At 36.9% G+C, this 27,554-nt stretch overlaps 1 protein-coding gene and 1 long non-coding RNA gene across 2 annotated transcripts; both read right to left on the bottom strand.

Annotated features, from left to right (window-relative positions):
- Positions 1-2,488: 2,488 nt before the first annotated feature.
- Positions 2,489-6,527, bottom strand: LOC127434207 (ferritin, lower subunit-like). Its single transcript, XM_051686774.1, has 3 exons — positions 6,504-6,527; positions 3,255-3,380; positions 2,489-3,077 (listed from the first exon to the last, which is right to left on the bottom strand). Exons 1-3 carry the CDS (start codon positions 6,525-6,527, stop codon positions 2,928-2,930), a joined length of 300 nt encoding a protein of 99 aa, XP_051542734.1. The 3' UTR covers positions 2,489-2,927.
- Positions 6,528-23,249: 16,722 nt separating this feature from the next.
- LOC127434266 (uncharacterized) lies at positions 23,250-27,500 on the bottom strand. Its single transcript, XR_007896008.1, has 5 exons — positions 25,248-27,500; positions 25,026-25,139; positions 23,693-23,749; positions 23,374-23,412; positions 23,250-23,291 (listed from the first exon to the last, which is right to left on the bottom strand). It is a non-coding gene; the product is annotated as an uncharacterized LOC127434266 (long non-coding RNA).
- Positions 27,501-27,554: the final 54 nt, after the last annotated feature.

Here is a 27,554-nt window from a genome sequence, read left to right as displayed (position 1 = left end):
CGATTATTCAGATGAAATCCACATCAGGATTCATGCTATATGACCCTCAGGATATTAACTTTTTTTATTATTTTGTTTTATTATTATTCATCTTTATATACTTCAGAGAGTCCCAATGACCCATCACTTTTGGATTCCTTCTTTTCCAAATTGAACATACCCTCAGTTAAGGACCACCATAGTTCTGATCTTGGGGGTCCAATAAAGCTATCGGAAGTCATGGAGGCTATTACAGCAATGGACGGTAACAAATCTCCAGGGCTGGATGGCTTTCTGGTAGAATTTTTCAAGAAGTTGTCAAGTTCATTGTCTGCATTACTTGTATCAGTATATAACAAATAATTTTCTAAAGGCTACCTCCCTCTAACTCTAACGCAAGCTTCAATATCTCTTCTGGCCAAAGAAAATAAAGATGCCATGTTCTGCGAATCATACCGGACAATTTCTCTTTTAAATGTTGATTTTAAAATACTAGCTAAAGCACTTGCACTACGTTTAGAGCCTGTTCTACCTTAAATAATCTCTTCTTACCAAACTGGACTAATTTGTGGGCATAATCCATTTAATAATTTACGGCGATTGTTTAATATAAATATGTACACAATCTAACCCTGATACACAGGAATTTATAGTCTCCTTGGATGCCAAAAAGGCTTTTGACAGGGTGGAATTGGACTATCTTTTCTTTAGTCTTAAACATTTGGCTTCCCACCTGAATTTATTGCATGGATTAAGTTATTGTACTCCTCCCCAGTTGCCTGCACAAATAATATATACTCTGAGTACATACGTCTACAACAGAGTACAAGACAGGGGTACCATTTATCTCCTCTGCTATTTGCTATCCCATTGAACCATTGGCTGTCTCACTTCGTCAGTGTTCCAGTTTTAACAGTATTATTCGTAAGAGCTCTGAACACAAAATCTCACTATATGCAGATGATATTCTTTTGTTTGTATCTAATCCTGTTTTGTCTGTACCCTATATTCTGTCAATTATAGAGGCCTTTGGCAAGTTCCCAGGTTATAAACTTAACCTTCATAAGAGTATTCTCCATTCACTCATCCACCAACATTACCTCTTCCTCTGTTGTTCCATTTAGAATTGCATCGGAAAGTTTTAAATACCTGGGCATATCGGTAACTCGCTCTTTCAACATCCTGTTTAAAGCAAACTTATGCCCACTCTTTGAACGTTGTAACGGGGACTTTGCGAGATGGTCCATATTGCCGCTGATTCTTGCAGGTTGCATAATCAAAATTATAGTTTTACCACGCTTTTTATATTTATCTTCTATTATACCCATATTTATAAGGACATTTAACTAGACAAACTAATTGGCTCCTTTCTATGGGAGAATATAAGTCATTAGGAAAGCTTTTCTACAGAGACTGTAGAAGTAGAAGACTGAGTTGAGATGGCTTTGCCTAATTTTCTATTCTATTATTGGGCAAGTAATATTCATAATATCTTATTCTGGATGTCTTTCCAAGATCATCAGTGTACTCCTGTCTGGGTACAGGAAGAAAAATCATACTCTCAGTTTTCCCTTAGATCTCTGGCATGTGCGTCTCTACCCCTAATTGTGAAGAATTATGTTAATCCCTCAAATCCAGTAGTCACACATACTCTAAATGTTTGGTCTCAGTTTTGGAAACACTTTGGGTTGCAGGCAGCTTCTATTTTAGGTCCCATCGCATCCAGTTGCATGTTTCTACCCTCTTATACTGACGTAGCATTTCAGCTGTGGAACATGAATGGAATCAGATGCCTACAAATTTATTCTTAAATAATATCTTCAGTTCTTTTGATGAGCTTGTGCATCAGTTTAAGTTACCAAGGTCCCATTTCTTTAGATATCTGCAGATAAGGAGCTTTGCTAAAAAACTAATTAGCTAATTTCCTGATTTACCTAAATCTTCTCCCATTGATGCTCTGATGGAAATAGCACCAAATAGCAGAGGAGTTGTTTCGCATATATCCTTGATTGTTAGCTCCATAAACCCTCAAACACTGGACTACTGTATACAAGGACCTCCTGGCAAAATGATTTGGGTATGGTCTTCACGATGTTAGAACTTCACAAAGTTAGGAATGTTATTCTTGATCAGGTGCACTCTTCCTCTCCTTGCACTAGACATGGATTATTACAATTTAAGATTCTCCATAGGCTCCATCTATCTAACTCAAGATTGGCTATGATATACCCTAATATCAGCCCTGCATGTAACAGGTGTAAGCAATCACCAGCAACTCTAGTACATATGTTGACAAGTGACCCAAATGTAAAAGGTCCACTGCTGTGTACTTCGGACAGTAAGTTCCAATACATTTTGTGTTCCTCTTGGATCTGTTAACGAGTTGCTCCATTTGACAGAAAAATGTAACTTGACACTACCTATAATGAAAGCTCAAAACCATAACTGCATAAATTTGTTTTATTGTAATCAGCTTCATTATCTTTAGACAAACTTCTTACTGCTCTTAAAAAAATAATTACTGAAGTCAAGATTACAGTACATCTAGGAGTTACTTGCTGAAACGGTATACAGTTAGAACAACAATCTTCTCTCTGGAATGCTCAGTGTGTATTGTTATTGCCATATTGACTTCAAGTACCAGGATTTGTAACAACTTGATGGTTGAGGTATAAAGTTTAAAAGTGAGACATTTTCTCTCCCTCTCTCCCAAGCTGAAATCAAATGTTTATAGGCTGGTGTTTGATGAGATATTAAAAGGGTACTGTCCTCATACTGTAAATAGCAAAAATATCACAGTATTTGTACACTAGAAGTATTTTAAAGTGTGATGTAAAAACATTTGGCTGGGTCTTATTGAAATTTCATATCATGACTACTGCAGGATACTGAAATGTTGCTACAGGAATCATTCAACTCATTTTCAAATTGAATGTTGGCACCAAAACTCAGAGAGTGTGCTTGTCGAACAGATACTCTCCCATCATTCCATGCGGGTCAGAAGAGATGAGGCAAGTCAGGCTGCCGGCATGGTCACCCAGCTTCTTTATGGTGTCATGACTGTCAGTCAAGAAGTGGTGCTCTAGGAAATCACACTGCTGGAACAGAGTGGAGGAGAAAATACTTGAAGCTGTGGAGGTTAATTCATCCTCCTGGACTGTAAGCTTGAAGGAAACGTTTGGAAAATACAATGGACAAAGACTACAGTACAAAACCTAAAAAATAATACACACAACAGAATAATTTAAGAAGCTTTAAAAGAAAGTGTTCCTTACATGAGGGTCAGAGTTTTCTCCAGCTGCTTGATGGATCTCCAGCAAGGATCTGTTGAGGGATTTCTGATATTCCAGAGAGAAAGTGATGGCATCCATACCTCCCCTCCAATCATCCCGACTAGGCTTCTGATGAGTTATGGGAAGAGAGTGAGAAAAAAAAATATTATATACAAATCAAAGATACTCTCATTGTGTCATGTGCCTATCATGGACATTTCTGATCACAAATTCCTAAGAGCATATACATTAAAGAAGAGTACTTAAGGATGCAATGGGAGAAAGATGCCTGAGATTGTTCCTGTCAGGCTCCATATGGTTAAGATTAGGGATGGGAGTGGGGTTAGGGCATCTGCTTCCTGCCAGGAACAAATCCAGGCTCCTTTGTACTATGAGTGAGTTTAACAACAATGCTCCGTAGAATATTTAACAACATGCGGAAGAGCCAAGATCTGATAATCAAGGGATGTCTCAGTAGGCTTTGAGCATGTGATTATTTTATTTTTTTCGGACAACATAACCAGTATGATGTCACGCAGGACTGTTTCTGGTTTTATTAAATGATCCATCACAAATAACAAATAATTTTACATTCAAACTGTTAGAATATATTGTCTACTGTCATGCAACATTTAAACATGCTGCTTTGAAAATTAATTATTTGAATTGAGCCAAGAAGTCATTTCAATCTTCTGTATGTCACACATCCTCCCGGCATACAGATTCACAGGTCAGAGTTAACCAATCTTTAACTTTTGTCCATTGCCGAAAGTAGTGGTTAAATTCATATGTTCAAGTCGTCAGTCAAGTCATTTTTATTTGTATAGTGCTTTTCACAACACACATCATTTCAAAGCAGCTTTACAGAAAATCATGCATTAACCTCTTAACGATGGGTGGGTCAGAAATGACACACTTGCGTATTTAAACTGTGAAATTGTAAGAAAATATTGACGTCCAATATATAATTTGAAAGATCTGGGTCTCAAGATTTGATATTTTAAAGAGATTTTGACAATCGCAAAGTTACAACAATAAGACTGTATTAAATGTATCAAGCATGAAAATCAAAACATGGAAAATGAAACCGGAAGTTCTGACATTTATTGTCTTCCAGCCAAACACAGATGAGCACAATCCTCCAAACTTTGGTATGTTTCTCATTGCAAGGGCCCAATAAATAAAATCCATTAGAGATTTCAGTCCAAAAATTTTCAAATATGAAGAAATTTTGATCATTCTGTCTTTGTTCAGGTTTTATATATTCAACACAAGTCATCATTCATGTCCATTCTCTGCGAAATCTTGCACTCAGTGTAGTGTTTCAGTAGCAAAACACCCAAACATGATATTTGGGAGGGTCTTACGAACAAAATGAGCCCTCCCTCAAAATTTTCTGTGCAGTTGTGATTGGGTAGTCATTCAAAATAGCCAAACAGGTCAGTCGACACGAGTGACGTAAAGATTTGCATCATCCATGTTTGTCTCTGGATAAATCCGGCCAATGAAAAGCTAGATCATTTTTGACTGATGGTCATGTAGCTGATGAAAAGATGAAAACAACGATATGAGGGTTGTATATAACCCTGATGCCAATTCGCGAAGGTGCGGAGTGGAAAACTGTGGACTGTGTTTGTGTAGGTTTAGCGCTTTTACACACAGTGCAGTTATAGCGTGTTGTTGCCGTACTGTTGACAAAGAACTCGGCTTTTGGACCCGCGATCTGATCCACCCTCCTCGGCTTCAATCACCATCACTGAGGGTTTGGAGAAACCGCTCCTCCCGACTGCATTTTTTCATCAAACCCCCTGTTCAACTGCACATCCAGGGAGCTCGGATATGTCATTCAAGCCGAGATGAGCCACTCACCCCGGCTTTGCATTGGGAGCAGGTGTGCTCCAGGCTTCACTGACGGTGATCAAAGTCGGGGAGAGCGAGTCTAGTGGCTAAAGACCCTGGGTGAACGGCAGAGCAAAAGCTACTAAGTCAATTTAAATTTGTATGGGGGAAAAATGAACAGAAGCATCGTTATTGTAAGTAAAAGTTTATTTCCAATGCAACATTTCAAATTGCAATGTTCTTTTCACCTTGTTTATAAAATGCATAAATATATATGGAATGCATTTTAATATATTCCCAAATAATAATAAAAAAATTATATCTTCATGTATATTTTGGTTTGTGTGGTATTTTTTACATTGAAATATAAACAAATTGTGTGTTTTGAACCACTCTGATAATTGGTTTACGGAGTTACTACAAGTGGTCTATTGGCACCTCCAAGTGGCCTTTTTTTGGAAGTACACTTACATAAATCATTATGGAACAAAGAGTTTTGATCATATCGATTTCAAAATTGTGTTAGACCTTCATCAGGCATGTGGCTTTGTATCAGATGTGTTTTTGGGGCACTGAGCATTGTCTTGCATATTTTTAAAAAAAATGTTTAACATACAATGATACATTTTACTCTTGAATAACAAATGTCTAAGTGTCTACTTTCAAACGAGCACAAGTTTGTGTTTGTAGACCTGGGTTCAAGAACTGGAAGCATTTAACTTTGGGTATGTCATTTTCAAGCTCATGCACAAAAAGAGGCTAGATACATAAATACATAAATAAACTGTAATATCTATAAAGTCTTAGAGTGATCATTGTGAAGTTTGATTAAATATGATTGTAAACTGTGTATAAAATTAAATAATGAAATCATAATTGTATTTAGAACCCCAGTGAGCAAGTCGAAGGCGACTGTGGCAAGGAACACAAAACTCCATAAGATGTTGGTTAATGGAGAAAATTAACCTTGGGAGAAACCAGGCTCACTGTGGGGGCCAGTTCCCCTCTGGCTAACAGCATGAATATAATGCCAATATTGGTCATTTATGTATAGTGTAAGTCATGGTTTAAAATAAGTAAACTAAGTAAGTGTTGAAGGCCAGTGTTTAAACAAAGATTTTGTATGAACTGTAAGATTATTGACTGATGTCTTTGAAGTTCATCCTGGATTAACTGCAGAAGTTCACATAGATACATTGTCCTTTGTTAGTTGGCTGATGAAGGCTTTTGTTGGCAAATAATTGATAGTTTATGTATTCCATTTTAAGAGTGTAGTCCATCATTAGACCAAGGTGATGCAGGCAGAGATCAGTGAGGTGCATCACAGTTCAACCAGCAGGTCAGACACAATATGATAGGTGTGGGTGAGAAACTGATCAATATTTAAGTCATTTTATATCATGAATGTCCTACCTGTGCATAGGGGGCGATATGCATGAAGAATGCGAATCACCAAAAATAGAAGGAGAAAGTGAAACTGAAACTGAAGGAAAAAGGACTTAAATATTGATCTGTTTCTCACCCACACCTATCATATCACTTCTGAAGACAATGATTTTACCACTGGAGTCTTATGGATTACTTTTATGTTGCCCTTATGTGGATTTTGGAGCTTCAAAATTTTGAAAATATATAGCTTCAAAACACAATTGTTTTTGTGCTGATGCTGTCAGCACAATGAATTGCTGTAATGTAAAATGAATAAAAAAATAAATTAAAAAAAGACATTTCTCATTTCTAAAGTTGTTTTTAATTCTTTAACATTAACAGTGCCAACTTTACTCCCGATTACAAGAACAAATGCTTATTTAAAAAAAATTTTTTCAATAAATCCAACACAAATAGTACATAACAAGTTCTATCATAACGCTGGTTTTCTCTCTTCCACTTACCTTCTGTGCTGCTATTTTTCTTTCTAAAAAAGTTCAGCGTGTCTTTCTGTCAATGGGTGAAGGCCCTGCCCTCTTTTGAAACTCCCGTCCATTTTTGGAGTTCCTGTCCCCCTTTGGAGATCTCTGGGCAGCAGCAATATCCTTCCACAATGGTCTAATAATCTAGAACAAAATCAAGAGAGTTTTGGCGATAACCAAGTGTATATTTAATTAATAACTACAATACTAATTTCTGGCTAGAAATGGAATAAAAAGTTGGAATAAAAAGTTGGAAAAAGTTAATAAAAACATACAATTATTCACAAATTGGCTAGCAACTGCCTCTTTGACCACCATTTTTATTCTTCAGCTCAACCGCATAGGATTGTGAGATTTTATAGGCAGTTAAGGATACATCTATGCTCCTTTCAAAAATCAATAAGCTGAAGGTATCTCAGTAGACAGGATGTGACTATATATATATATATACTGGTCAAACCTTTTGAAACACTTGACTGAAATGTTTCTCATGATCTTAAAAATCTTTTGATCTGAAGGTGTATGCTTAAATGTTTGAAATTAGTTTTGTAGACAAAAATATAATTGTGCCACCATATTAATTTATAAAACTATAATGTTATTAAAAAAAAAGTTTTTGAAATGGATGACTTGGATCAAATAATAAAGAAAAGCAGCCAATAAGTGCCCAACATAGATGGGAACTCCTTCAATACTGTTTAAAAAGCATCCCAGGGTGATACCTCAAGAAGTTGGTTGAGAAAATGTCAAGAGTACATGTCTGCAAATTCTAGGCAAAGGGTGACTACTTTGAAGATGCTAAAATATAACACAGTTTTGATTTATTTTGGATTTTGTTTAGTCACAACATAATTGTGTGTGAGAGCTGTGACATAACGGATCACGTGTGAGAGCTTTGACGCGACGGATCGCGTGTGAAAAACACGTGAAATGCAGGAGTGTAAAAAGTACACTGAAATTGTACTTAACCCTTATGCACTGTTCAGCATTAAATCACGTTCAAGTTGTTCCCTGTCAAAAGTGGGGTATTTAGACCTTTTTTATTTTATTTACTAATTTATTTACCTGTATGACCTTGAGCTTGAAAACTGACTTTTTTTACTTTTCTTATGAATATTTTCTCAAATACTGAACCAATCCTCATAAATTATATACCGTTTGAAAGCTTAAAGAATCAAACTGTGCTGCCCATTTAAAAAAAAAACAAAAAAAAAACAACAAAAAAACAAAAACAAATGAAATTACAAGTATAAACACTAGATGGCTGCAGAGAGCTACCTATTCATCCCTGTTTGAAGAGAAGACGACTTCTAGATTTTTTCACAAGTTCTGCATATAGACATATATTTAAACATTATCAAAGACTACTTTTGTCATAGTTTAGCATTTTGTTTGATTTGTTTGAGGTTATTTTTGTCAGTTTTGACATACCTGAAATGAGTAGAAGAACAAGTAATAACCTAATTTATCCCTGGTTGTAACAAGAAGTGTGTGTGTGTGTGTGTGTGTGTGTGTGTGTGTGCGTGTGTGTGTGTGTGTGTGTGTGTGTGTGTGTGTGTGTGTGTGACCGAACAGGGCATGAGGGTTAAGTGAAAGTATGGATACTGAGTGACATTTTTTCTCAATTAAAGTATCTAGCCAAAAACTTACTTGATTGAAAGCAAAAAAGTATTTACATTAAATTGTATTTAAGTATTAAAAAAAGTAACTTTTTTCCTAGATAGAATGAAATCAAGAGAGGAGACTTGTGAGAGACGATGTTGTACATTTCCATTGGTTTAAGTTGCCTTTTTACTGTCTCTGATGACTGTCATATTTCTCCCACAGTGGCATTCACAACCTGGTCAAAGAATCATGTTACAATACCTAAATTTTGGCAAAATGATTTTTATGTGTCCTGTTGTACATAACACAGCAATTTCCTGATGAAATGAACAATAGAGATGCTAAAACAACAATGACTTTTATCCCCTTTCACTTACTTTTCGCTCTGTTCCTTACACAATGCTATCTTATGACATATAAAGACTTTTACTATGTGCATGACACATTTTAACATTTGCATTTTATAACCAACTACATTTACAAGCTTGTTTAAAGGCGTCATGAAAATGAGAATCAAATTTTCCTTGATATTTAGACATTTAAGAGGTAACTGTACTATAAAAACATACTGTAAATCTCAGAACGCAAAACTTCCTCCCCAGTCTTAAAAGAGCATTTACAGTATAGTTGCCACCCTGCTGAAACGTCTCGTTTTGAAATCTGTCTGTACGTGATGTCATGAAACATTGCACATTTGTATTTACACATCCCACAACATACGTCACCGTATCCGTAGCCCCGTCCACCGATGCTAGTTCGAGAGAGCAGGCCTTCTGTGGCTAACTATTCCTAATATAACACCCAACCATCTGGACTATTTTTAATTATTTTGGATTATTTTTGTATAAGAACATGAACTACACAGACTCTTTGACATGTATCTCACCGCTTTTAAAAGACGCAGTGTCAAGTTACAACTTTGAAAGTTCAGCTGCTGCCTCTGTCATAGACGTGTTTTTTCACCCATCTGCACTATATTTAATTGTTGTTGTATGTAAACATAGGACTTCTTTGAAGATGGACGACAGTGGGCATTTTTACATTGAAGTTTTAAGGAGGCGCTTAGACCAAAACCGAGTGTTTCAGACAGAGGGCCAAAAACAGGGTGGAAAATGATCATATCACTAAACTGTGAATGTTTTGGTGCAAAAAAACTTTTAGAACATTATCATTGGACTTCAGGGAAGATAATAAAATTAAATTAAAAAAAGCACTTCATGACTCCTTTAAGTGTGATCAAATTGCATGGTAGCTCAACTGATAGAGTGTTGCATATGCAATACAAAAGATCAGGGTACAAGTCCTGAAGCGCACGTGAGTCCACACATGAGCCGAAAGGGTCAGAAGCACCACAAAATGACGTGGTTGCTTCAGAAATTGTGCTTTTCATCTCACATTTGCTTTTTCTGACACTACTGGTTAGGTTTAGGTTTAAGGTTTAGGGTAGGGAGGTTGGTTTTGTTGATTTAAATCTCGATAAAACATTAACCTTAAAAACCTCATCTGTTCATGAGAACATTTCACTCACTTTTAGTGCCACACAGTGGACATTTAACTCGGTACTGCCCCGAGACGTGTAATGAGCCACATCATTTTTTATTTTTTTTTGAAAAGATGCCTCTGTCATGCAATGTTTGTTGCATGGGAGAAGGCACTCAGGAATTGCGATGTCAGAGCACCCAGCACCTTGAGACATAGAGAAAGATAAAAAAAATAAAAAATAAAAAAATAAAAAAAAATAAGCTTTGAAGAAAGTTAGTAATGTTGTTGGTTTTGTGAATTGTTTTCTGAGGTTTGCTACCAAACCTTGCTGTTGAGCAGATGAATGAATTCAATAAAAACATAATTAATATTTACTCAGATTCAATTATTTTAATTCTTATTATTATTCTCATTAACATTGCTGGTTTTATAGTTATTATTATAATTAATAGTTGCCTAACAACAACAATAATTCAGCAAATAGGGAATAGAAATTCATAGAGGTGATGTAAATATGAAGGCAAGTGTAGAAATAAATGACATAAATGATGTCAACTTAATTACAAAAGCCTAAAGTTGACATCGGAAGTTTTCATTCACAGGTTTTTTTTTTTTTGGTTTTTTTTTTGTTTTGTTTTTTAACCATTCCACAGATTTCATATTAGAAAACTATAGTTTTGGCAAGTCGTTTAGGACATCTACTTTGTGCATGACATGAGTAATTTTTCCAACAATTGTTTACAGACAGATTGTTTCACTTTTAATTGACTATATCACAATTCCAGTGGGTCAGAAGTTTACATACACTAAGTTACCTGTGCCTTTAAGCAGCTTGGAAAATTCCAGCTTTTAGCCAATTAGCCAATTAGCTTCTGATAGGCTAATTGGCTAATTGGAGTCAACTGGAGGTGTACCTGTGGATGCATTTTAAGGCCTATCTTCAAACTCAGTGCCTCTTTGCTTGACATCATGGAGAAAATCAAAAGGTCATTATGACCATCATTATGTTTGGAGGAAAAAGGGTGAGGCTTGAAAGCCGAAGAACACCATCCCAACAGTGAAGCTTGAGGGTGGCAACATCATGTTATGGGGGTGCTTTGCTGCAGGAGGGATTGGTGTACTTCACAAAATAGATGGCATCATGAGGAAGGAAAATTATGTGGATATATTGAAGCAAAATCTCAAAACGTCAGCCAGGAAGTTAAACTCGGTTGCAAATGGGTCTCCCATTGGACAATGACCCCAAGCATATCTCCAAAGTTGTGGCAAAATGGCTTAAGGACAACAAAGTCAAGGTACTGGAGTGGCCATCACAAAGCCCTGACCTCAATGCGATATAAAATGTGTGGGCATGACTGAAAAAGCATGTGCGATCAAAGAGGCCTACAAACCTGAATCTATTCCCCAGGTTATTGTTATAAACATAAGCCTTGTCTGAAGGGTCGAGGAGGAGGTGTTGCTACAATTTACAGTGAGGTTTTTGGTGTTACTCAGAGGACAGGATGTAAGTCTTTTGAACTAATAATGCTTAATGTGACACTGTCGGATATAAATAAAAAACTGGCATCTTTTGCCCTTGCAACAGTATATAGATCACCCGGGCCTTATTCTAATTTCCTTGGTGAATTTTCTAATTTTCAGATCAGATCTAGTAGTACACCACGCTATCGTTCATGTAGAACTATTCTTTCGACCACTAAAGATAGCTTCACTAATAATCTTTCAGATCTGTCTCATACGCTCAGTAAGCCCCAAAGTCTAGCAGAACTTGATGAAATAAAAGAAAATATAAATAGAGTCTTCTCTAGCACTCTTGATAGTGTCGCCCCCCTTCGATTAAAGAAAATTCAAGAAAAAAAGCTCCGCACCATGGTACAATGATCACACTCATGCTCTTGAGAGCAGCTCAGAAAATGGAGCGCAAGTGGAAGAATAAAAAATTAGAGGTATTTCTGCATGGAAGGATAGTGTCAGGCAGGCACTAAAATCTGCAAGGTCAGCATATTTTAGCAAGCTCATAGAAAATAACCACAACAATCCTAGGTGTTTATTCAGTACTGTGGCTAAATTGGTTAGGAATAAAGCCTCAACTAAACCAGATATTCTGTCGCAGCATAATAGAATTTCTTTACTGATAAATTTGAAATAATCAGAAATAAAATTGGAATTATGCAATCATCTGTCACAGTATGTCCAGAAAACAATGTCTCATAATTTTCCTCACGTGCAACTTCAATCCTTCATTGTCATAGGTCATGAAGAGCTAACAAAACGTATCGAAACATTTAAACATCAAAACATGTATGTTAGATCCAATATCAACTAAGCTCTTAAAAGAGGTATTCCCTGTAATCTCAGAACCTCTTCTTAATATTATAAACTCCTCGATATCCTTAAGACATGTCCCAAGAAACTTTAAAATGGCAGTTATCAAACCACTTATTAAGAAGCCACAGCTTGATCCTGGAGAACTGGCTAATTATAGACCGATTTCAAATCTCCCATTTATGTCGAAAATACTAGAATAGGCTAGAGAATCATGTTGGCATTTGTGGACTTGCATTAGCATGGTTTAAGTCCTATTTAGCAGACCACTACCACTTTGTAAATTAGGAATTGTCAAATCAAACAAAAGTTAAGTATGGAGTGCTACAGGGATCAGTTTTAAGGCCTCTGCTTTTCTCCTTATATATGCTTCCCCTGGGATATATTATGCAGAATCGTGGAATTAGTTTCCACTGTTATGCCGACGATACCCAACTTTATATTTCTTTGAAACCCGACGAAATTTCACAATTCTCCAAATTAGCAGTGTGTATCAATGAAATCAAAGATTGGATAGCCAGAAATTTCCTTCTACTCAATTCCGACAAAACAGAGAAACTAATTATTGGACCAAAAACCTCTAAAAATAAGCCACTAAAATATAATTTGACTCTCGATGGAAGTACTGTTGCATCATCTTCAAAAGCAAAGATCTTAGGTGTTATATTTTATACCAATCTGTCCTTTCAAATTTCCATTGTTTGTAGAACAGCATTCTTCCACCTTAGAAATATTGCAATAATTTATGACACATGCTCTCTGTTGCTGATGCCAAAAAATGAATTAATGCGTTCATTACCTCAAGATTAGATTATTGTAATGCATTACTGGGAGGATGTCCAGCAAGTTCAATAAATAAACTTCAATTGGTTTAAAATGCAGCAGCCAGAGTGCTGACTAGAACCAAGAAATATGATAATATTAGCCCCAATTTTATTGTCGTTACATTGGCTACCTCTAAAATTTCATATAAATTTTATAATTCTGTTAATGACATACAAAGCTTTGAATAGTCTAGCTCCACAGTACTTAAGTGACCTTCTGACACGCTATATGCCTTCACGTTCCTTATGTTTGCAAAATTCTGGCCTGTTAATAGTTCCTAGAATATCAAAATCCACAAAAGGAGGTAGATCCTTTTCATATTTGGCTAATCTATGGAATAGTCTCCCTAAAACTGTTCGAGATGCAGTCACACTCACTCAGTTTAAGCCTAGACTAAAGAATCATCTATTTAGCCAGGCATACACCTAATTTATCCATCAACTCACAATTAGACTGCTTTAGTTAGGTCTGCCGGAACCAGAAACATTGATCATGATCTATAATCTACGCTAATATTATTCTATCTGTATCCCTGTCTCAACCTCAGGACTCCTATCCTGAGGTCACCAGAACCGGATCCAGCTCCATTCCTGCTTGGTGTCAGACTCCACTGCTACGTGTCTTTGAGTGATGACGACTAAATGCAGCCGGTGCCAGGCAGACATAACTTCAGTCTATTACGATGGACTTCAGAGGATGAACTGATGCAACTCCAACCATAAGACATGGGATAAATCATAGGCCATTGCCTGAACCTTGGATTTAGGATAGACCTCACTGAAATTACCGGCCGGTTGAACTGCAAAGCACCTCACTGATCTCTGCCTGCATCACCTTGGTCTAACGATGGACTACACTCTTAAAATGGAATACATAAACTATCAATTAATTGCCAACAAAAGCCTCCAACAGCCAACTAACAAAGGACAATGTATCTATGTGAATTTCTGCAGTTAATCCAGGATGGATTTCAAAGACATTAATCTTACAGTTCATAAAAAAAACTTTTTTTTTTTAAACACTGGCCCTTAACACTTACTTAGTTTACTCATTTTACACCATGACTTGCACTACACATAAATAACTAATATTGACATTATATTCATGCTGTTAGCCAGAGGGGAACTGGCCCCCACAGTGAGTCTGGTTTCTCCCAAGGTTATTTTTCTCCATTAACCAACATCTTATGGAGTTTTGTGTTCCTTGCCACAGTTGCCATCAGCTTGCTCACAGGGTTTCTAAATACAATTACTATTTAATTATTTAGTTTTTATACACAATCAGATTGCTGATTTGTGACTGAGTTTGACATGGATAAATGATCTTCTGAGCCGTCACTGTTTGGATGTTCATCTTGGATTTTTTCGTCATTTTTGCAAAGGCCAAGGACTTGCCATATACTGTGCCTGTTTGTCTTGACAAAAGTGTAAAGGTTTTTTGGTGAAACATTTTTCTTGAGTTTCTGACTTAAATCTACCCACACCTTTTCTGAGGGAACTGCTATGTTCTGCCTTGTAATAATCTGATCTTTTGAAGCACTGATGACTTTGATGATGTCATCATTTCCACAAGCTGGCCTCCTCGGCATCTAATCAAAACAAGAATTATTTTTAATGTAATCCCTAGGTCAAGGGCACTAACTCATTTCAAACAGCCCACATAGCAAATGCTGAGGTTGCATGCTTATTCTTAAAGGGTAATATAAAAATTATTTTCAAATGTAACTTTCATTCCTCCTTGGAACACAAGGAAATTATGTGTTGAGAATGACAACCTCAGTTACCATTCACTTACACTGCATCTTTTTTCATATCAATGTAAGTAAATGGTGGCTTTCAGTTCCTTACATTCTGCCTAGCATCCACTTTTGTGTTCCACATAAGAAAGAAAGTAATGTGAGTTTGGAATGTCATGAGGGTGAGTAAATGACAAAAAATACAAAATCTGTCATCATTTACTCACCTTCATGTCAGTCCAAACCAATATGACTTTCTCACTCCCATGGACCACAGATTAAAGTACATGTTTGAAGAATATCCTGGCCACTTTTTTCCCATATAATGAAAGTGAAGTGGACTGGAGTTGTCAAGTGCCAAAAATAAACAAACCATATATTATTATCATATATTTATTATCATATATTAACTTGTACACTTTATTCCAAATCTTCTGAAGTGTTTTTATAGCTTTGTGTGATAAACAGACTGAAATTTAAGTCATCTTTCTCTGAAAATCTCACCATCCGTCCTAGATCACTTTACCGTTTTCATAAGAGAAGTAGCAATGATTTTTTAATGAACTGGTTTATTCAGCTCACAAAACTAGTCTTAATGATTTGTTCATGAATCAGACAAATTGCTCTTAACTTTCTAACTAAACAATTCAGTTCATTGGTACCATACCAAGTACCATAAATGTGGTCCATACCACACCAGTATATTTCAATATATATATATATATATATATATATATATATATATATATATATATATATATATTGTCATTTTGAAGCTTTCCAGCACTAGTCCACATTTACTTAAATTATATGGAAATATGTGGCCAGGATGTTCTTCAAACATTTACCTTTTTTGATCTAAGAAAGAGGTTCAAGTTTGAAACCTCATGAGGATAAGGGGGATGGGTTTACTGTATGTTTGAATATTTTATTTTATTTATTTATTTTACTTTCACAAAATGTGCATCATTGTGCACATCAAATCTTAATGTGTTTTATGGCAGGGAACAAAGATATCATACCCTTACTGGTGTGATCAATGCATGATAATATTATTAATGAGGATGTTCATGTGAGTTTCTATTGAATGCCAAATACTAATAAGAAAATTTAATCTCTCTGAAGTATGTGCTTAACAATTAGTTGTAATTTTTTAAACGTGCTATATATTTTCCTACACACATGCTCTGAATTTAATATATATATATATATATATATATATATATATGTATGTATATGTATGATCAAACTGTCAATATCTATAAAAAAACAAACAAAAAAACGGTAACAAACCTGCACCGAGCGAGCACAAACGAACGAGTCAGAAAATGAGTGCATTAGACGAGATGGGGTAATTTTGTTATTTCTATGTAAGGGAATTAGTTAGATTGTTTCTTTCAACAGCACAAATCGAGCAAAACGACTGAATGTTTGGAGCGATTCGGACGACATGGGGTGGAGAGTGACGTCACTGCCCCAAATTAAATCTGTTATTTCTAAGGAAGGGAAACAGATACACTGGTCATGTTAACGGCACAAATCGAGCACAAAAGAATGGCACCGGTTTGGAGCGATTCAGACGACATGGGGTGGAAAGTGACGTCACTGTTCTTAAAGTTTTTTTGTTATATTTAAGAAACGATCATAGTTACAGGGTTTATTTTAACAGCACAAACCGAGCACAAACGACCAGCTCCGCTTTGGAGCGATTTGGACAACATGGGGTGGAAAGTGACGTCACAGCCCTGAATCATATTTGTTATTTCTAAGGAATGGAAATAGATAAAGTGTCAACTTTAACGGCACAAATCGAGCACAAACGAATGATACCAGTTTGGAGTGATTTAGACAACATGGGGTGGAGAATGACGTCACCACTCCCGAAAACATTCTTGCTATATTCAAGGAAGGGAAATATTTACAGCGTTTGTTTTAATGGCACAATCCGAGCACAAACGACCAGCACCGGTTTGGAGCAATTTGAGCGAGATGGGGTGGAGAGTGACGTCACACAGCCCAAAAAAGAATGCTTAATATCTCAAACACCAAGCCAGCACAAACATTCATTTATGCGGCACATCAGCACAAACACAGCACAAACGAATGGAATAGTTTTGGTTAGTATTTAATTATATGGGGTGCCAACTTCACGGAAGTTTTGAAATGACGTGTGTTGTGAAAAGCGCTATAAAATGTAAAATTACTTGACTTGAATTCTGTGCGCGTTGTATGATTTTGATGAAAATTCAGCTCTGTGTTTGGTAATGAGGGCTGATCACATTGATGCGGCTATTATGGGTCACGGTCATAGCGCCACCAACTGGCAGCAGGAAGTATGGCACTTTTAACAGACTTTGAAATAGCCCTCTTGTATTTACATGAATTGTTTCAAAATTCTTTAAAATAATGCCAAGACACTGCTGATGTAAAATTGTAAAGGAATATTTGATATTTTAAATAAAGTTGCCATGGCAATGCATTAGTTGTTATTATTCCTTTTTTCCTATAGTTGGGTGTTTTTGAGGCACTTGGCATGCTTAACATTTCATGAATTTTTGCACACCCTTCAGAGTCATTGTCCATTAGGTCTGGGCAAAAGTTCACACATGGGCATGTGGGGGGGCTCTGTACTGCCCCCTTTAAAATGGGTGTGTAAGACTGCCTCTGTAGAACCCCCATTTTCACCTTCAGTCGCCAGAATTGGAACATATATAGTTCTCATCAAGCCGGACAACTTTCATAATTATAGTCATTAGGTCCGCCCAACAGGAAGTCGGCCATTTTGGATTTTTTGAATATTGAAGTCTCTGAACTTTTAAATACTCCTCCTAGGTGATTCATGAGACTGTCACCACATTTAGACAACATTATGCCAAGACATTGAAGATGCTAAATTGCTAAATTAAGCAATGTTGCCATGGCGAGGCATTAAGATTAATAGCGAAAAATGGGAAAGTCTAAATCTATCTTCTCTGTGCAATGTATGATTTAGATCAAAATTTAAATGTATGTTTAGTTTTGGGGGCTAATCACATGGATTTGACTATTTAGGGTCACGATCATAGTGCCACCACCTGGCAGCAAGAAGTGTCCCAGATGGCAGACATTGAATCAATGTTAATGCATCAACCAAACTATCATTGAATCAATGTTGAAATTTAACATTGATTTTTCATCAGGTTTGCACCCTGAAATAATGTTGTTTCAACGATGAAAAATAGATCAAGATGGACATAAAATCAATATTTTAATTTAAATCACTTATTTAACATCTAAACAATATCAAATCAATCTTGCTTTATGTTCAGCAAGATTCCATGCCAGTAAATCATGTCAATTTTGACTCCTTTCAGAGACCATGTAGGGATGCAATTAACATGGTTTGAACCAAAAGTAACGAACTCAAAGTAAATACAACTTCCTTCAATTTACATGCAAATGTATTTATTTATGCCTCCACACCATTTGAACAGGAAATAACATCACATTTGGGGAAAAAGAGAGGTTCTAAAAATGGCATTTCGTGGTGACTTTAAAATGTATAGAGCTTAAAATAACTTATGTACAGATTATGATAAACTGCATGACAGTGACTTAAAACAATTAGATGGAATTGTTAGTTCAGAATTCATAAAGCAGAATACAACTGCCAGGAGAAGAGCCTGGAAAACCATGACAACATAACAAATGCAACCTGCATCTGCAAAATGGAAGTAAATGCAAATGGAATCTCACCAATAAAGACAGAAACACCACAGTACTACAGACTGAAACATTACCACTGTTCCAGTGTTCAGGACTCTTCAGGAGCTTTTCAAGGACTGAAGCTTCTGATGTGAAAAGGATGGCCTAATACTCCTCATTAAATATATACTCTGATAAACTCAGGGTTCTCCACCACAAATAATGCCCCCAAGTCGTTCAGGGGCATAACGGAGCCATTTTTGCATGGCACAGCAAAGACAAACTCTTTTTATCAGCTTTCACCTGTTGTTGTAAGGCATCTAAAGAATAAAAAAGAAACAGGAAGTTAGAACTGCACAATGTTCTAAAACTTTTGACCAGTAGTAGTGTATAATTGACAGAAGGTGGGGAGAGATTGGTAGCTGCCGTCTTATGAAACCCTGGGCCCGATTGCAACAGCTGTGCATAAGTTAAAACTTAGCCTAGCTGTTGCGTAAATGGGCAGTCACAATTTACACTCTACTAAATATTTGAGCATTGCACCATTAAACTTACGTAGGACGTAACCCTACGTATGAACTAAATATTTACGGCAGCCTTAGTCCATGAATAACGAATAGATGGAATGAGATGGCAGCCAGATCAATGAGATTATCATTCATTATCAATGATAATGAACCGCAAGTTCGTCAACAAGTTTTACGAGACAGACATCATCCTTTGGATATTTATGATGATGTGGACATATATGCTCGTTTGTGGTTTAAAAGAGAGGGAATAATGCAGATAACTGACTTGGTATCGACTGATATCCAACACAAAACAGACCGAAACGGCACACTCTCTCCAAGCCTCCAAGTGTGCGTTGCGTTACATTGTTTGCCACTGGATCAATGCAAAACATAATAGGTGACAGCATACAAATTCACAAATCTACTGTATGTAGAGTGGTCCGCAGGGTGTCACTTGCCCTGTGTCGCCACATTAACAACTACGTGTGCATGCCAAGCAAAAATGAACAAAACACAAACAGGCAAAAATTCCATGCCACTGCCGGTTTCCCTGATGTACTTGGCTGTATTGATGGGACACAAATCAGGATAAAACACCACCCTTTTTCACCCAATTTGGAATGCCCAATTCCCAGTGCGCTTTTAAGTCCTCGTGGTCGCATAGTGATTCGCCTCAATCCGGGTGGCGGAGGATGAATCCCAGTTGCCTCCGTGTCTGAGACCATCAACCCATGCATCTTATCACTTGGCTTGTTGAGCACGTTGACACGGAGACATAGCATGTGTGGAGACTTCACGCCATCCACCAAGGCATCCGCGCTCAACTCACAACGCGCCCCACCGAGAATGAACCACATTATAGCGACCAGAGGAGGTTACCCCATGTGACTCTACCCTCCCTAGCAACCGGGCCAATTTGGTTGCTTAGGAGACCTGGCTGGAGTCACTCAGCACGCCTGGGATCCGAACTAGCGAACTCCAAGGGTGGTAGCCAGCGTCTTTTACCACTGAGCTACCCAGGCCCCCGAGAATGCTTTTGTGAATCAAAAGGGGTTTCATTCACTGAACACTCAAGTCATCTGAGACCTCAGTTTATGTTTTTTAAACTGTGTCGTTAGATGGCCAGGATCTAAGCGTGACAGCTTTATTCTGAGAAGATCGAATATTTGGGAGAAATTTGATTCTGGGGAGTATCTTGGCATGCTGCTGGGTGATTCTGCCTATCCACTAAAAAAAGTGGCTGATGACTCCATACCTAAACCAGTCAATTCTGCACACACCAAAACACGGGCAACAGTGGAAAGAAGTATTGGTGTGTTAAAAAGGAGGTGGTCATGCCTCCACAGGGGTATGTGACAGCAGATTTGTATTCTGTTAATTTGATTTCATTAGGAATGGCTAATATCTTAGATGAAGTCGCACATGCCTACACATCAATTTTCCTCTCTAGGAATTAAAATGAAGCCGGAGAGAGCAGCAAAGGTGAAAGCAGCATGCATTTTATTGCATAATTTGGCCATGCTGTGGAAGATGCCAGTTGATGATCTGGGAGGTGATGAGGTTGAGGAGGTCCCACAGGAAGAGCAATACAGACAAATGCAAGACCCAGAAGTGCAAGAGGGTGTAACCGTGAGGCGTTTCATCACACAAAATAATTTCACTTAGACTTCACCAAAACACAGAATTATCCTTTTTATAGAACAATATTTGTCAATAGTTACTGAAAAGCTCTTGAATTTAATGTATTTGTTTTATCTGCATTATTCTTATTATTTTTAATGAATTAAACGTATTAACTTCACTCACTGTTCAGTTCAATTTGTATAACTCAAAATTATATCCAATAATCTCTCAGTTGTGTGTTCCATGACGTAAACTTAAATAATTTAACTATCCATTTATTTCTATGACTGTCTGGAAAACAAGGAAAATAAACTCACAGTCAGATATCAGCCTTGTTATCGAATTTATTTTTTTTCATGTGATAGACGATACAAATAAAACAAATACAAATTAAATAAAACAATAAATACTAAAACAAATATTGATGTGTTGTAAACAGTATATTTAAACAAAAATAATAAACAGTAGGCCTAAGCACTTCCACACTTTAACCTTTACATGAACAAACGGCCTATGGCGATGGCAATGTAATTGTGAATATGAAGATTACATTTCAACAGTACTGAAGGAGTTGCCAAGAGACTTTAACTCCTCTTGTAATTTAATTATTTCTAGGTTTAATTTCACATTTTCTAGTTCTAACTTTTCAGGTTCACTTTTAATTCTCAAGATCTCCTCTTCCATTTTCGTATATTACAGTTTGAGAAGCTTACAGCGGCTGCCGTTTATGTCGTCTTCCAACTCATTTCCACGTTTCCTTTTCCTTGCATTTTCTACTGAAGGTGGCGGTTCTTTATCTTGTGTGCTCTCTGGACAGTATGGATGAAGGACAGGCAGATCTTTCACTGTTGCAGGTGGTACTACGGTGTTTTCAGGGCAAGGTTCTGTTGCTTGGGTTGGCTGACTTTGTGCAAAAACAACACCTGTCGGTGGATAAACAAGAACGTGCTTCCCCCCCCTCTTTTTACTTTTTAACTTAACAACTAATTAGAATCATTAGAATAATAACAATCATAAAAAATAAAAAATAAAAAAAAAAATAAAAAATGTAAATACTTGAATCAATGTCATCTGTGGCTTCACATCCACCTCCAACGATTCCACATACGGAGGGTGAGTTATCAACAATTATTTCAAGGATGACTGTTGAATACGGCTAGGCTCATGTCTCGGACTGCCTCCAGTGGGGACATACATTGTGCAAGGGAAATCCTCAATTGCCTGGGTTTAATGGTCGCTCCACTTCTTCCTCACTTCTTTTATCTCCCGCTGCTCACAGCCTTTTGCATTTATTTTATTCGTTATGTCCTGCCAAATTTTGTGACAGTGGAGTTGAGTTTGCTTTCAAGGACTGTTTTGTTCCCTCAATTAAAATTAGAATTTCTTCGTGGCTGAAATTTTTCTTCCTGTTCCGTTTGTCCTCCATGTGCAGGCTATGAAAGATATTTTAAATTAAATGTGTAATGCGTTAATATAACTTTTTAGATTGTACGTCTTTTTTTGACAGTTCACGCAAGGCAGCAGCTTGAAATGATGTGCACGGTTCCTGTTTACAATTTGAAGGCTGCTGATTGTAAAAAATACGTCATTCTGTGCGACTACGCATCACTTTACGGAAACATACAACCTACTAGTTAAATCCTGCCTTAATGTTGATGTGCATGCCCACCCAGAACTGATGTCACTTTATAGGCTAGTCAAGAAAGTGCTAATAATGTTGACAAATTATACAGATGTATAATTTGTCAACATTATGAATGATTTTGAACAGCACACTATATACTAAATGTGAACTCATTTAAGCAAAGTAAAGTCAAACCCATGGGTAGGGTCAATGAGCATCAACAGGTTTTGAACAGGTGGTGCAACCGAATTAAGCACCGACGTCATTACAACTAGTAGTTACTAAGCCCTTAGTGTGAGCTTTACGTCATAACTTACCTGAGAACTTATGCACAGCTGGTGCAATCCTGTCCTGGACCTCTCGAGTTCTTTCACTTCGGACACTAGTTCAGCCAGTGTTTCGTTCAGTTTAGAATAAGCAATTCTTTGAAAGGGAAAGCAGTTTGAAAAAAAAAAGGAACAATATGTGAACAACTGTTCAGACAGCCTTAAGTTTTCATAACCCTTAGTGCAGTGTTTCTTAACTCCAGTCCTCAGGCCCCCCCTCCCAGAATGTTTAAGATATCTCCCTATTTAACACACTAACAAACTGATGAGTTGAATCAGGTGTTTTAATTAATGAGACATCTAAAACATTCTGGGAGGGAGGGCCTGAGAACTGGTGTTGAGAAACACTGCCTTAGTGCATTCTACTTTTTACTGTTGCAGCTTAATAAAAAATACATTAAAAAAAAAAAAAAAATCATACTTCCCTTTACAAAAAAAAAAAAAAAAAGATTGTATTAACTTTCAGATGTTATGATATATATATTTTGTAAATTCCTTAATTACTTGCCTTTTATTATCTGCCTTGATTCAGGAGATTCCATTCTCTGACCTTTAATTAAAAAACAAAGAAAAAAAATTAACTAATATTCAATACCTGTCGCAGGTACCAATTGGCAGAAATTCATTCTTACCATATGTGAGCGAACCAAGGAAATGTCCCTCTGATGGGCCTACAAAAAGGGAAAAATCATTGTCATTAGGTTTATCATGTTTTGAATATCGCAAACCATGGTTGCTATTTGTTGCCATGCCATGTAATGCAGCTCTAAAATGACTGTTACTTTCCAGATTAGCAAGTAACTACTTTTACTTTTCTGATATACAGTTGGCCAGTGTGGAAATTGCAACGGCAATGTTTACCAGTGCTTCCTACGATGACAATTTGATTAAGTGTCAACCTGAATCAATGTAACACTTAACATATAAATCTTATTACACTGATATACATACCATTTCTTCCATCTTGTGGCATCTCATTGAAGGGCCTGTAATCAACTTGCTCATCTGCTAAAAGGAAAAATATTAAGTGACATGAGGTGAAGTAATAATGAAGTATTTATCTGCATTATTGCTTTATTTGCATTATTGCAAAAATATATTTGTTTAAACAAGTTAAATTGGAGCTGCGGGACACTGTAGGAGGAAAAAAAAGGGGGATCATTAAAATAAATACATATTCACCACCTGAACACAATGTGATTTTATTTGGGAACACCCACACCAAAAAGGAAAACAGTAATAAAGTAAATAATAAATAAGGACCTACGCCGTAGCCTGACGCGCATCTCTCCAAAAAATGTAACCAAATGTAAATACGCGTCATGTATACAATACATGGACCGCAACAGTTGTGATTTGTCCGTTGTGCAACCAGAGACTCTCCCCAGGATGATATCAAATATATCTGCAGTAGTTTCGCATTCATTTGGAATGAATGTAATGGCATTTTATGAAAGCTTTTAATGAAAGTGCTGAGGCTTATTACATACCATAGGGTTGAACAGAGAAGCTCATAAACCATAAATGAATCTAGTGATCTAAAAACATTATAATAAAAACAAATTATCCATATAACAACAATGTCAGTCAAAACGTGACACATATATTTAATAGAGATTCCAATAAATGTTAATTAACTCCAGTTTGAACAAATGTAGCACCAATGTAAACAAACGTCTTCTGTTGCTGCGCTTTGCCAACTAGCAGCGACGCAGAACTATAAATCCAAACAGATGCGGAGGCTACGGCGTAGGTCCGACGCAGAAATATCAGCCTTTATGCCTTCTCTCCGTCTCTGTCCTCCTTTGTCTGTTTCGCGCGCAGAGTCTGTTATGCCACGTTCAAGAGCACTGGAAAACTGGAAAATGTCTTCTCAGCACAGAGCCTTAAAGTGGTTCCGATGAATTCCCGCTCAATTTACTTGAGTGACAAAATCTCAATTTATTGTGAAACAGCAACGAGTAACACAGTAATAAATCACATAAATAATAAAACAACAAACATGGGTGTTAATTAATTACGATTAATTGATCCATCCACATTATTCACGAATTTTAACGAATAATTTACCTCAGAAAGCAACAATTCCATTGCCACCCTAACTAGCTGAGGTGGCCAACCATCCGTTAAATCTGTTTATCGTTTGAACAGAACCAAGTAATACACTCCTATTTAAATTAATCTCCAAAATAGGTGTAAAATTAGGCCAATTAAGTTGTCTACCATAATTTTGGCTAATTTTAACGGACAAATTACTTCAGACAATATTTTAATTAATGCTTACCTGGAGGGTGAGACAGCTGAACCCGTGGCTCCTGTTGGAGAAAGCGTAACTGTCAACTTGGATCACGTGTGCCATGATAACCAATCACATTGTAGCCCTGACGTCACTGAATCGCTGTCAAAGATGTACGACAGTCAATCAACCAAAAATCAACATTAAAAAAATAATAATAATAACAATAATAATTTTTTATAATGTCAAATGCCAAATGCATGTGTCCACCTTGCATTGTTTTCCGAAAGCCACCTGGTGGAAATGGACCCATAGTGCTTGGGCCCTTCATCGCTGCTTGCAGCTATGTTTGTTTTTGTCTTTTGAAGCGTCACACATGGTTACGTCATTCAACAGTCGACTGAAAGGGAATGTGATCTTCTCTATTTCAGTGTGATACAATACTGGCAAAAATAAAATGAGAACATATAATTGTGTTAATTTGATTAATGTTTCTGTTTAAGATTTTTCAGTTTTGAATCCACATAGTGCTGACACTTTTACTTGATTATTTTCAAGAAAGAAAGCTCTTAAATGCACAATGTGTATCCATACGCAAGACAAGTAGAGTAGAAGAACATAAAAGTTTGCAGGTAAGATTATAATGATTATTAATCATTCAAACCCTTTTTTGTTCATTGTGTAAATGGAGCAGCCGATCGTTCACAATTTAACGAAGAGCATTGTCGTCCTACAGTGTCAATGAAGTTTGTTTTTTTTTTTCACAGCGTTTAACCATTAAACTTACATGACGCTTAAGATGTGAAAACATTTAAGAACTAATGAAGCACCATTGTCACTGCCATGTTTATAGTTTTTCATGTTTCACAGTTGTAGTTCTGAAGCGAACCATCAAAATCCTCTTCCATCGAGCAAGGGATTGTGGGCAATATTAGCCGAAAAATTGGGGTGTGGTGGAATAATAGGGCTCAAAACAGTGTTACTATGAATGCAAACTTTAATACAGTGAAAAAGACACTCTATTAGCATAACATAAATATATGTCCATGCACTAAAATAAAATATTTGATGCCATGAGTGTACCTTCATTTACTATTACTATTATTTTGAATGGCCATGGAAAATGAAGCAATGTGATAACAATTTTACCTGGTCGCAAAAAGTAGTCCTTTACTTTACCTGATGAACTTTCACCTTTTGCTGACCCTTTATGCTTCATAGAGCTAATGTGTGCTTCTAAATCACTTGCACCTTTATTAGCAACTGACACATAAGCGCCAGCTTTACATGTCATACATTCTGCTTCCCACGGATCTCGACCTGGACGAAAGCATGGTCATTTTTTGTGCAAATCTTCAATAAATTTACACTTTCGTTTGGGCATTGTTTCCACTCAGCTGTCATTTGCTGCTACTGTCAAGCAACTGTTTGATGCTGAACACAACAGCGCTTCGCGCGTTCGCGGAAAGATTGACAGGCAGGAATTTGGCCAATAGTTGCTGCAAGCCTCATATAAATCGACCAATTGGTGTGCGAGAAGGCGGGACTTACATAGAGGGGTTAAAGCAATGCAAATACAGTCTGCGCGCACACACAATGTAATAGACCAGATGCACATCATAATGCAACTAAAGCCGAATCCCAGACATTTTCGCAAATTCAGAAATCCTGGCCAGACGCTTTTTTAAGGTCCGAAAAAGAGGACATATCCGGGAAAAACAGGACGTATGGTCATCCTACTTTAACACGAAACAGAAAACTAATTAATCTCCATGTATGCTCCGCCGAGTGCAACCGAAAATGTCAGAAACTGAATATTTCAGAACACCGGTCACATTAACATTTCACATTAACTTAACATTTTTCGATAAGACTCGCCTGCGTCTGTTGATGAATCATGGATAAAATATCTTTATATGTCCACGAAAGTTCCGTTTGGCAATATTTGTGCTGTCTTCAGAGCTGTATGAACCCATCCTTGGCATGGATCAAAAGCAATTTGTGATGTTTTTGTTGATATCGTTTCCCGGGTGTTTTTCCATTCACCACCATTGTTTCCTCCCACTGATGATCACAAATATGGTGGCTGCGGGGAATAGTGACGTCACTGAAACAGGTCAATCCACCTTTTCCTGATCGTGAAAGTATTCCCTAATTCAACTTTTTTCAATTTCCAGTCTCCAGTGTTATCACTTGCATCGGCGTATATGCTTAGTGGTTATGTAATGTTTAAGGTATTACATTTGTAAAAATGGTCAAAAAACATGTGGCTGTATAGTGCCGATACTTCACCGAGTCGAGATGGCCGTTTTTTAATGACAGTGCCTCATCTGAGTGTGTAGATGTCATGATGCGATGGTCTGAGGTTAGTTGCATTGATATCATTAACTACGTTGAGTTGTAATGACAACCAACAACAGCACAGATTAAATTTTACTCCAAAAAAACTTAAATGGTTGATGCTCTCCGTCTGGATCGCTCATTTTGATAGTTTTCAAAGTGCGTCTCGAGACCAGAATCAGAAAAACAGGCAACTATAGTCATCATAGCGCCGCCCAGTGGTTGCTCAGTAAAACT

Source organism: Myxocyprinus asiaticus, chromosome 44 (assembly GCF_019703515.2).
Source record: "Myxocyprinus asiaticus isolate MX2 ecotype Aquarium Trade chromosome 44, UBuf_Myxa_2, whole genome shotgun sequence".
Classification (NCBI taxonomy): domain Eukaryota; kingdom Metazoa; phylum Chordata; class Actinopteri; order Cypriniformes; family Catostomidae; genus Myxocyprinus; species Myxocyprinus asiaticus.
The sequence above is the reverse complement of the archived record's forward strand: the minus strand, read 5'-3'. Positions and strand labels throughout refer to the sequence as shown.

Coding starts and splice junctions, on each gene's coding strand:
- LOC127434207 (XM_051686774.1), bottom strand. CDS start 6,527: ATGCATATCGCCCCCTATGCACAG. Junction 3,381..6,503: donor ATATCGCCCCCTATGCACAG/GTAGGACATTCA, acceptor ATAACTCATCAG/AAGCCTAGTCGGGATGATTG. Junction 3,078..3,254: donor GAGAAAACTCTGACCCTCAT/GTAAGGAACACT, acceptor ACTCTGTTCCAG/CAGTGTGATTTCCTAGAGCA.